General features: G+C 35.1%; 1 protein-coding gene across 8 annotated transcripts in view; it reads right to left on the reverse strand.

The window, feature by feature from the left end:
• Positions 1 to 12,576, reverse strand: part of LOC109049773 (5'-AMP-activated protein kinase subunit gamma-2) — a 55,837-nt gene that overhangs the window by 13,874 nt on the left and 29,387 nt on the right. For 6 of the 8 annotated variants that reach the window (XR_006153487.1, XR_006153488.1, XM_042714520.1 and 3 more), the window contains 3 exons: positions 9,113 to 9,164; positions 3,222 to 3,331; positions 179 to 260 (listed from right to left, as the gene is read on the reverse strand). Coding sequence is in view for 6 of the 8 variants with exons in the window: in XM_042714520.1 (XP_042570454.1) it covers positions 179 to 260; positions 3,222 to 3,331; positions 9,113 to 9,164 (244 nt within the window). In the remaining 2 variants the exon portion in view is untranslated. Of the gene's footprint in view, positions 1 to 178; positions 261 to 3,221; positions 3,332 to 9,112; positions 9,260 to 9,354; positions 10,161 to 12,576 lie in introns of those variants that run through there. The other 2 variants (XM_042714526.1, XM_042714525.1) reach the window with 2 other exon arrangements.

Genomic DNA, 12,576 nt, shown 5'->3' on the forward strand with positions numbered 1-12,576 from the left:
AGATAAGGAAAACACTCTTGGAAACTGATAAGGCAACAGTAACCAAAGGGTACGAAGAATTTCAATACCTATAAAAACTTCTACCATCAAAAACAGGTGCTTGTTCTTTCAAAAATGGTCCTTGTCACTCATATCAAACAGTGGCATTTTTTTGTACTCATTATCAGAACATACTCACCCACAAAACTCTGTTTCTTGGTCTCCCACAGAGGGGCGGCTCGGACCCCATTAGCCACCAAGGCAAAAAAGGCCTTTTTTACCTAAAAAAAATAAAAAAAAAAAGTGACAGGTGACAGGAAGAGGGCACTGTGTTCTGTTTATGCACACAAGTATGGCATGAAATTACTCCTTTGAAGACCATCCACAGATAAAACCTGAAAATGCTTTTTAATCATTATTTACGATTTTATTAAATAATACAAAATAATTTTGTAAGACATTTTATTCTGATAAATTCTGAAGCAATTTTAGAAAAAATGAAATATGTTCTAGGGGCCAGACTGCAGGAATGAAGGAATTCTTCCCTTATCTTTAAGCATAAGTATCTCCTCGCAATGTACTATGATAACATGTTCAACACATGCACATAACCTGAGGTGGGCGACCAGGCCTGTATGGACCTGCATAGTGAGTATTTCATTCCAAGCCTTTCACAAAACTCTGTTCTGCACTTTGGCTGGCATGTCATTGATTACAACAGGTGTAAATCCAAATCCAATTAATGCAAACCATATATAATCCTGGGGAATTCTTAAAATGTTGTAATCATTAGTACCAGCTAAAGATGAGTGCAAAGCCTTCCTCATCTTGGAATAAATTCCACCAAGGAGGATTTGGGCGGGCCGACACTGTCAACACTGCCATGGAGCCAAACAAAGCATTAATCATGGCGTCTCACGGGCGCTTCTAAATAAATCATGTGAGCCTCTTTTCTTAGGTGATGTTCCAGCCCAATCTGAGATGATTAAACATTAATCGAGTCATAGCAAGGAACATAATAAGACGTTCCCCAAGGCTGGCCTTTCTGATGTATGGAAGCTGTTGTGCACTGGGCGGTGGGGCTGACGGCTAGTATATCACTGCTGTGAGTCAGTGATCAGGAACATAGGCTTGGATCTTCTGTCTAAAACAATCCAGCTGCTGCCGACAGCAAGAAGCCCATTCATCTAGGATTGATCAAATATTTACACGCATCGACCGTGGGTCCCTGCACCTCTATTGAACTTTATAAGCAGATCGTACTGATGCTGATGGAGGGGTTTATGACAGCATGTGCAATACCGGATTCGACTGGAAACATATGTGCTGATCACACAGTATATGATATGTGTAAAGAGCTGGGAGAACAGCTATAACAAACCGTTGGGAAAAGAAACAAGACTGATGAAGATAGGAGGAGACAGTGAGAGAAAAACGGGATGAGTGTAGCACAGTTAGAGATATGAAACTGCCTCCTTTCTAAAAGCTGCAGCATGAGAGGTCATGTGATCAGCTGAAGATAACAGCGTATGGATAATTCTGAAAACATTCATGCACTAACAAATTACTAAATAAAATAACTCAAGTAAAGATGCATTTATTTATTTATTTATTTATTTTAGGGGTGTAACGGTACACGTATTCGTATCGAAAATCTTCGGTGCACATGTTTGTTGAATTTGTAGTGCAGATATTTTAGTTATGTTTTGAAACAGTGGAACTTCATTGAAAACTTCTAGTTTTATATATTGTTACTTTTGATAAGAAACAAAGTCTCATCTTTCAAATTATTTCCTTTTTTCAGGAAATTCAAACAATAAATGCCGTTTTGCCTTTCTTTGATGTGGTGCGACAGATAAACGCCTCAGTTCAAATGTTTATAAATTCCTCTGTTCAAATGCAGTGGAGTGCGAGTGAGAGCAATCATCCGTTCCTCTTTACTACTAGTTTTATCAGTGTTTCATGAGTGTAAACAAAATGTCACGTAGCATTTCATTTACCTCAGGCAAGTTATCAGTGTCCACAGCTTGTTAGTTCGCTAGAGAAATGAAGTCTCAAGAAGAGCATTTTGCGAAATATTAGACTCTATACTAATTATAGTTTAATTTACCTCTTAGTGATGTCTTAATTATTTAATGTATATTTAAATAAATCTGTAATGAAACAAGTTATGAGAACCACTGTGTAAAGGATTAGATTTCAACAACAAATAAAATGTTTATTAATTATAAGTTACTTTAAAAGCTGCATTATGTGCAATTTGCATGTTTTGCATATTTTTTTTTTTTTTAAGTTGAGCGTTGATTATTATTTTTGAAATTAAATAGTAATTAAATTTAAGTTTGGGCTCTGTTGTTAATTGTAACCTTAAAGTAGGCTAATAGTTTAGAAATTTTTATTAGAATGAAATTTATTTAAAGAAAGAGCAATTTGTTCAGTAAACCACTGTTTAATTATTTTATGTATTTTAACAATTTTATGTTTAGTTTTCCCCCTGCTGTACCGAAACCATACCGAACCATGGCATCAAAACTGAGGTACACACCGAACTGTCATGTGTGTGTAACGTTACACCCCTAATATATATACAAATATAAAAATAAATATAAATATAGATATAAAACCAATTAACTCTATGGAAAGCAAATCAGTTGTGAAGTAATTTTAATTAAATACATGACACGCAAAAAGGGGCCACATTTTGATTCAGGGATTCATTCCTTATCTTTAAGCCTAACTATAAATTAATTATAATATTTAGCGAATTTCAAAATGAATATCCATTTTTCATATTGTACATTATAATATTGTTACGTGTAAAATCACTTGTAGAATTTTATTATTATTTCAGATAAAATAATGGGACATGGTGTAGAGACAATTGTCACTCAGAAATTGCTAGTAAATTTTACAAATAATTACAAAGAAATGGCAAGTAACACCAAATTAAATTAAACATTAAATTTTTAAGTAGATACTTAAAAATACTCCAATAAACTTGTCTTATTTACAACTTAAACTTGTCTTATTTACAACTTTAAAAAATGATTTTTACAGTGTACTTATAATCATAAGTATGATGAGTGATAATAATGCTAATACGCCCCTTTACGGAAAAAAAATAACAAAACAGAAAAGAAAACATTAACTAACTTTGCGGAATGAGTATTTCATAAGTCATGGTAAACATGTCTTACATAGATTTGTTATCAGTGACATAAACACATCCACAGAGCACTTACTTGCAGTGTTGTGTCAAAGACCACTAGCTTGGAGCTGGTAGGGACGATGTCGTAGCACTTATGTGACTTCATAAACCGCATGTAAATGTCGCTCTCAGATTGTTCAACAGCTGTAAAGGACACCAATAAACGAAAACTCAGTCAATTTGAAAGCAAAGTGAGACGTAAGTACATGTAATAAGTTGTTTTTAAGCACTAGGACATTGCTAGAAGGCTGAGGAACTGATGCATTCAGAATGAAAGTGTATTTTATTATTTAAATGAATTAATAAACATTAAACTTAACAAGCTTCGGAAAAACAATATTCCTCCTTAGTGTAAAAGCAGGCTGAAAATAACTGCTTTAATAAATTACAAGAATATATTTACATATTTTAAAATCAAACTAGAACTAGTTACTAGATATTTTTTTCATCTGACAGTCATGTTAGCTTAGTTTTCATACTTCTTGATGTCAAGGGCCAAGTTAAAATTATCCACTTATGAGGGATGCCTTTCCTAAAATATAATGGCAGCTATATAATTTAATGTGTAAAGACCCATTTATCCTGTGTGAGAAAAACATTAAGTGTAATATTATAAAAAAGTACATTAAATATAATAATATTAATAATATTATTAATAATAATAATAATAAACATCATAATGTATTATTATTATTATTATTAATAATAATAATAATAACAAGAAAATATTATTTTTTACATTTAATTTATAAATTAAATGTAAAAATAATACATTTTACAAATTTTATAAATTTTACATTTAATTATTAAGTATTATTATTATTAATAATAATAATAATAATAATAATTTATTATTCATATTAATGATAATATGATACTTGATACATTTATACTGTATAAATTAATTAAGAATTGTAATAAAATATATCCATTATATAATTATAAAATAAATTTAATGTTGTTAATACATTATGATAATTCATTACTTCATTTGTGTATACCTTTATAATATGATACTTAATATATAAAGAATCTTAATGTTTAGACAGTATAAATGTATTAATATATTAAGCATATTAACTTAGTAATAATAATATTAAAAATTAATAATAATAATAATTGTTATTGTTATTAATAGTATTATATGATACTTATAAATACATTTATACTGGGTAAAGGAATACTATGAAATATTATTATAAAGATAACATGTACATAAAATAATAATAATACATTATTATTATTATATGTATATTATCTTTATAATATATACAATAAGGTATTATATAAATACATTAGATATTTAATAAACAATGTAAAGAAAATATTAAGTGTTAAAGATAACAATAACATCATATTAATAATTATTTTTATTTAAACTAATAATATCAGGGCTTTTAAAATTATGTACTGAAGCCAAAGTAAATTATTCTAATATTTTCTGGAAAAACCCTAGCAAAAAAAACAAACAAACAAAACAACAACACACTGTATTAGATCTGGCAGCATGACACAAATGGGTGACACTGAACTGTGGACTCTGAGGTCTCTCTTGTTGTTCCTTTCAGCAGCTTCCTGCCTAATGTTGCCAGTTGCTATGGTAATTCTTACAGTAGTATTCTTAGACGCTGAACTGTTTCTTCAGAAGCTGTCTAGACAAAAAAAAAAAACTCTGACATCTTTTGTCGCAAGACTGTATGTGCAATCTAGGAAGACTCAAGCGCATCTGCCCCCACAGTCTAGATACCTAGCCTGATTGTTTCAGCAAACATCAATCAAAATGCCTGGTGAAGAAAGCAGATCTTACTGACAGTAATGGCTCATTTCCTCAGAGCGGTACGGTTCAGTACAGTACAGTATGATACGATTCAGTACACTACTCCGGCTTGCGTTTCCACCGCAAACAGTACCCTTACTTGATAGGCGTGGTGTATGACGGAAAGTAGCGATCAACGTCATTCTCACGCAAAGAAGATTGTCTGTGTGTTGAAAATATAAAATTCTAAAATCCACTGTTATATTTTTTGTATTTGCACACTGATGTAAACAAGCCCAACACGCATAAGCAGCATGGCAGAATGACTAAAGGAGACGCTTCATTCACCTTGTAGCATGCACAAATGATTCTCTGTCAACCAATCAATGTCCTGCAGTGATTCTAGCTCCTCCCTTTAGGTAGGGCCCTAATTTCGTTTTTTCCATTAGAATTTTTCTGGATTCCGTTTTTTTTTTCTTTTTCTTCGTTTTTTAACGGTTAAATTAAATTTATTAATCAGAAGCATGTCTAATTAATTAAAATCATGAAACTTATACAATTCAACATCAATTTATTGAACGTTTAACCGAAATCACTTGTTTAGGGCCCTATGACATGTTCTATTTTCTACTCAGCTTATGTTTTATTGTTACCAATTTCTGGGTTTTACCATGTCTAATTATTAAATGCATTACAGCATAAAACATTAATTTAATTTATCTTTTAAATTATAAATTATTACTTGTTTTGACAAACAAAGGGGATTTACTATTAAAATTAAAACATTAAATAAATATTGTGTGATTATTGCTTAAAAAATGAAGTTGTGATAATTTTAGTAGTAGTATTACGTACATTCTACTGCTCAATAGTATAGGCTAATATATTTCTGCCACAATGTCTTCAAGTTAAACAAAACTTATTTTGTTTGGGTTGCCATGGATACCTTTACATTTCTGTGTGCATATGATATGACGCTGTTAGTTTTACTCAAATGAAACAGTAAAATGCTCATGAAGTACTCTCAGAGCAGTTCTAGAGATGTTGTTCATGTATTTATGTCTTCATTTAGTGAGACAGCAGATGCTGAAATCACCGCGAGCGTCATGCGTGCTTCAGTATGTGTGTAATAAACAAAACCGCACATCTGCGCCTATCATTCACATAGAGACATGCAGATCATGCAGGATTCATATTTAAATAGTCTTTTTGTGGCTTAATATTTACAGACACTAGTCCATATAGTCATTTGATTTACATGTAATGACCTACTTTTGATTAATTCATCCAAACTCTGACCAATTCCGTTTTTAAGACTGGCTTCTACGATTCTGTCCACGTTTTCTGCATCGTGGAAATCACAGGACCCTACTTTAGGTACCGGACTACTGTGCTAGGTACCCCAACGGAAGGTTCCCAAAAAAGTGGTGTGGTACAGAAATCTGATTTACAACCCTGTCCAACTACGGAGTATTTCCAGTAAGTGATTGACCTTAACATTTCTTTTACAATGCTAGGCCCCAAACAGCAGACAGTGCAATGCATGCTGGCTCATTCAGTGTGATGAGGATAATAAAAGCCTGGTGTTCAAAGTATTTCTCACCATCGCTTCAGCTCAGCACAGTTTAACACCACTGGCTATTGTGAAAGAATAGTCCAGCAGTAGGTCTAGTATTAGCTCATGGAAATGATTAAAATAGGACAGTCCAGCTGCTGCTGCTCGAGGAAACTTTACTGAGGGAATTCAAAAATAAACGCAGAAAAGCTCATAGCAGAGACAATATGTACTTTGTGGGAAGTTAACACACTTTTAATATGGTAATACAATGTAAAGCATATGCAAATCAACTGTGCAAAGTGTGAAAACACTGTGGCGCTTTAAAAAAAATGCAAAAGTACATTTAGACCTGTCTGTCATAGCAACAGGCTCAACCAATGACATGAGTTTGGGGGAGGGGCTATATTAGAGCGCAACAGTCCCCGCCCACTTTTTTCAGCAGCCTTGGTTCCGTAAGTATTTTTCCCCTTCAGATTTTTATAAAGTTTTTTTAAAGCGTTTTAAGCTATAAACCAAAACAACCAGCTATGAGTTGAATCATAATATTACTTTGATTTGAAGCAAAACGGTATTTGAAATCAAACAAAAAATACCTAGTTATGTGTGTAGATTGAAGCAACTGCGTCATGCGCAAGGCTTAATGGGATAAAGAGTTCTTTTGGCATGATTTGTTTGTTTTGATTCTCTGATTGGTGGAGTTTTTTTGTAGAATCATGGGTAATGTAGTTTTTCACCAGCAAATCCATTGGTAAACATGATTATTTAATATTTAAGTTGAAATAATGTGGGCTGATCAACAGAAGTAGATACCATTGATTAACAACCTCGCAGCTCATGGTAAGCCTGTTTTTAAAGGTTTATATGTAAAAAGCATTAAAATGTTGGGGGTTCTCCAGGACCAGGATTGGGAACCACTGCTTTAAGTGATCAATATCTGTAACTGCAAAAGGCATCAGGGTCATTCTACAGAAACGTCCACTTTTGGTATGGCAAAATGTCTTAAAATTTATTTATTTTTCTAATATTTAAATTTAGACCAGATTATTAGATTACCTTTTGACTTTATGAATACATATAAATGACAGCTTAATTCTTTTTCTTTTTAGCTTTTTTGTGCAGTTATTTCAAGACCACGTGTACCATTTTTTTTGACACTGGTGTTACCTTCTTCATCAATATTAAAAGATTTTATGATTTTTTTTTTTTCGATTTTTTTTTCAGCACATGTAGTCAGAGTTACAGAAAAATTTAAGAAATAAGGAGATTATGTTTTATTTATTTAACGTGAAAGAAAAAACAGTACAGTAACACAGTAACACAGCACAGTAACACCAGTGACATACATAAGACCTGATATACTGATCTTCACTGGTGTTACCCATAAGGAAGGTAACACCAGTGACAGTAACACCAGTGACAATTTTCATGAAAAATGCATTTTACAAAATGCCTGCTGTAAGGTATCAAGCCATATGTTCTCAATCATGGTTAACCCACTAAATTAAGTAGTTTAATCCATTTGTATTATAGTTTTTTTTTTTTTTTTTTACAATTCCTTAATAAATAAGTCATTCCAGTGACGATAACTAAAAACTTCATATGAAATTGTGAGTTAAATGAGAACATTTCTGATAACTTGAAAAGAAACAGTGGACTTAACATGGGCCTTTTTTTCATAGATCTTTAGAGAATAGGAAGGAGGAAGTCAAGTGATGTCATCAGTGTGATTTTTTTTTCAAATGGTAACGTTTTTTTGTCAAACGGTAACACCGGTGACACAACCTCAGGAGATCACTGTTTTATTATATATGTTATAATATTTATTCAGCATTTTGTTTTATTATGCCATTTATATCATATATTTGATAGTTATGAATACGTTATTGTATTTTAAATGGTAGAAAAACCTGTTTTTGACTGCAAAATAAAGCTCTTTCCCTCTGTACATGGCTGTGGGGACGAGCAGTTTTGTGGTGCTTGGAATTCTTTATAATTAATTAAAAACAAATATTGCCACACTGATGATGCAAAAAGGGTCTAATTGTTCAAATAACACATTGTTTTATTTTAAAATAGAAAAAAAAGTTAACCCTAATGTGTTTTTCAATTGTAATATTTCTGTAAATGCTAGGGACAGAAAAATGGACGTTTCTGTAGAATGACCCATCAACATAATTGGGCATTACCTTCAACCCCTGAGGGACTCCTTGACGTGGGTGAGTGGCTCTCCAGCCAATAGCATAATCTGACGCATGTACACCCAACAGGTTAGAAATGACGAATGAACGGGGATCCCGATACATTACTGGGATCTCCAGTGATTCCTATCAAGCAGCTCGATGTGAAATCGACACCTTGTACAAAAACGCCACACCACTGTGTCCTAAAATGACCGACCATCTGACGAGAGGAAAATCCGCAACGCGGATTATACCCGGGTTAGATTATGAATTAGATTAAAATAGACTATCCCAAGTGTGAGGTCTAAATAAATCAGCAACGAACATCACAATGTCAAGACTGCGAAGCTGCTGAGGCAGCCGGTTCAGAAAACCAAGACAGATCGTACCATTCACGATGCGAGAGACATATATTTCCCGCAGAGGCTTACCTTCATCCTCGAGATCGAGTTTCTCCAGCATGTCTTCAGATAAACCGTGGACCTGGGGACAGAGTGACAGTGTCAAGCACAGACGAAGCGATCTCAGGATGTCCTCCCCTCGCGCAGTCCACACGCGCGCACACACACACACACACACTGACAGACAGACAGTGAAGAGACCGGTGAGATCGGAAGTTGGCTGTCAGAGTTTCATAAAGATACAGTAGACAATAAGCGCTGGCAGAACAAACCGAGCTGGTTCGGAGGAGAAAAAACCCAAACAGGTTAAGTGTTCATGTTTTCGGATCCATCGGTCCTTGTAGGGACAGTCAGTGTTTGCAGGCGTGCTCCGATTGTGTACCCGTGCCGTGCGTCCAATGTAAAGTCAGTCATGAGAGACCCTCCCCCTCTGGCTTTTTACAAATGGACTGTTCCAACGGTCTGACAGGGATTGTTTAAAATAAACTATTCCGCTTACTCATTTCTTGTTATGAGCAATAGATAATCTGCAGATATAAAAGTGAGCGGAGTCAACCTGTCCAAACTGGCTGGTGGTGGGTGGGGATTTTGATTCATCCAGGTGAATCGAATCTTTTGAGTCTGTTCACCAAGATGATTCGTTCACTGAATCAGTGACTCTTTCTGCAGGTCAAAATCATAGACTGTAAAAAATATGGAAGATGCACCTTCATTTACTTCCACTGAAGAAAAGTGAAGCCGCCATTGTCCCAATAGGGAGCGGCCATATTGCGCTGATTTGGGACCAGAGTCTGCGCAGTAGAGAGCGAAATGGAGCCGCGTCCCGCCCACACTTTCACAGAGTCAATCACAAACTCAAATGGGCCATCTACCTATACATTTTACCGATCTACTGTATATATGATCAGTGATGCATTATCTATGATTCCTTCTCTGATGACAGCAGTTTGATGGCTTGGGCCATGGTTTGGGCAAAATATGCTTAAGCACGCCCCTTCAATCGTTAGTTTACTGCTAGTGAGAGATGAGAGGAGGAGTGCACAAAAATAAAACCCTGCCCTCTATTCAGTACTTAATTTTAGTTGGAAATAAGTCACTATACTGAAATAAAGTCAGCAGCAGCTTCTTTAAAGGGTTACTCCACCGCAAAATGAAAATTTTGTCATTAAACATGTCTTTCCAAACCCGTAAAAGCTTTGTTCGTCTTCGGAACACAATTTAAGATATTTTGGATGACAGCCGGTAGGCTTGAGACTGTCCCATAGACTGCCAAGTAAGTAACAGTGTCAAGGTCCAGGAAAGTATGATAAGCATCGTCAGAATAGTCCATCTGCCATCAATGATTCAACTGTAACATTATGAAGTGACGAGAATACTTTTTGTACATGAAGAAAACAAAAATAATGACTTTATTCAACAATTCCTCTCCTCTGTGTTTCTCCAAATCAGCGTAGCGCCATTTTGACAAATCTGAGCAGTATGCAGGCGGCGTACGCTCTTCTGTGTCAGCCGCGATGCACTGATGCGCTGTTGTCTTTCAAACTAAAGCATAAATACACGTAAAAAACGTATCCTTGTGGCTCGGCTGACACAGAAGCGTGTACGCTGCGTGTGTACAGCTCAGATTCACCAAAATGGCGCTACGCTGATTTGGAGAGACACAGAGTAGAGGAATTGTTGAATAAAGTCGTTATTTTTGTTTTCTTCGTGTACAAAAAGTATTCTCGTCGCTTCATAACGTTAAGGTTGAATCACTGATGGCAGATGGAGTATTCTGACAATGCTTTTCATACTTTCCTGGACCTTGACACTGTTATTTATTTGGCAGTCAATGGGACAGTCTCAAGCCTACCGGTTGTCATCCAAAATATCTTAAATTGTGTTCCGAAGACGAACAAAGCTTTTACGGGTTTGGAAAGACATGGGGGTAAGTGAATAATGACAAAATTTTCATTTTGGGATGGAGTATCCCTTTAAGGTTAGTAATGCTATTGTGTGTGTCAGATAAGTGCTTTTGTTTGTCTCTCTTATCTGACGCTCTCGTTCTCGCTATTTGTTTATGATATAATCAGTCAGTCGCACACTTGTAATCAGTGAACAGATAATGAGTCAGTGCACAGAAGAATGATTCACTAAAATAAAAGATTTGTTTAACAACACTGATTCATTCATAAATGAAACAGTAGTTGTTTAAACCTGAAGGGAATTTTGTAAGTACAGGGAATTTGTACATGAAATGTTAACCTTAAAATGTTACCAAATTGTTCATATTCTTAATATTGAATCTTATTAGTGGCAGTATTTCTCTCCTTGATTGTGCTTATTTGTGAGTGGTCAAAGAACAAATTCTTACTCTTTCATATCTAAAATGCATTTGCACATCTATGCATTCAAATTTAAATCAGCTCTATCTGCAATGTACAGCAAATAAAGCCAGTAGTGCGGCACTGCTGTTTGTGTTGTGCCCATCTGGAATACGACACTCTTTCTTAACCTCCTGCATCTTTTTCCTTTTCTCTCCACTTATTGGCCCTCCTTGGACCTAGATAGGATGAAATCAATTTAACATATATCTGTTTAAAATCATGAAAACCTATAAAGGCCATCCTGGCTCCAAAGATATTTCACACAACTGTTTTTGGCCTTTCCCAGAGCCACATCTGGCATGGAGGGTAATTAAAATGAACTGTGCCCAAATTCCTGCTTGATGAATCAGTGGATGTGGCTATCTGAACGAACTTGAGCCCTTGTGAGAAAAACCCCATGAATATACAACAGAAGTAAACAAACACATAAGAGGTGACCACGAGAAAAATGTTAGTTCACAAATCTGGGGAATTACAAATAATGAGAGAGTGGGAAAAAAGTAGTAACTCAAAGTCAGAGCTTGAAAGAGAGTGAGAGGCAGTTTATTTAACAGACAGCAGTAGTGAACAGTGAAGGTGTCTGAGCAGCTGTGATTCTGTTCATCCGCAGTGACCCATATGAGACTCACACTCAGACTCACATGTCAGTGGATCAATGGTACATGAAATGAGAATCACTGAGAGTGGATTTTCAGGGGTTGCTAAAGATAAAGTGACATTATTGCACTGCTTGAGTTGCAGATTTTTAGACATGAATTCACAAAACTTGGGCTACTTTTATATTTTCATCTATGTTGAAACACTACGGCACAGTGAGTATTTAAATTTGGCTCATTATAGGATCTTACTGATAAATTATTATATTTGATAATTTATCAAATAAATTTACAAACAGATACTATACGTACCGTAGGTGAATGAGACTCAAAGTGTGAGAGAATGAGTAAAGTTGATAACACATCTGCTGAGTGCAGCCTTGGACCTCTGCTTAAATTACCGGGCAGGAGGCAAGGACAACAGCATTGCAGATGGTGACTGCTGTATTGATTTTGGCTTGTGAACGTGATGAACGGTCAGTGTGTTGAGTCGTAAAAATCTGATTAGATCCATCGACAGGAACTGGCGAGT

Source organism: Cyprinus carpio, chromosome A24 (assembly GCF_018340385.1).
Source record: "Cyprinus carpio isolate SPL01 chromosome A24, ASM1834038v1, whole genome shotgun sequence".
Taxonomy (NCBI): Eukaryota; Metazoa; Chordata; class Actinopteri; order Cypriniformes; family Cyprinidae; genus Cyprinus; species Cyprinus carpio.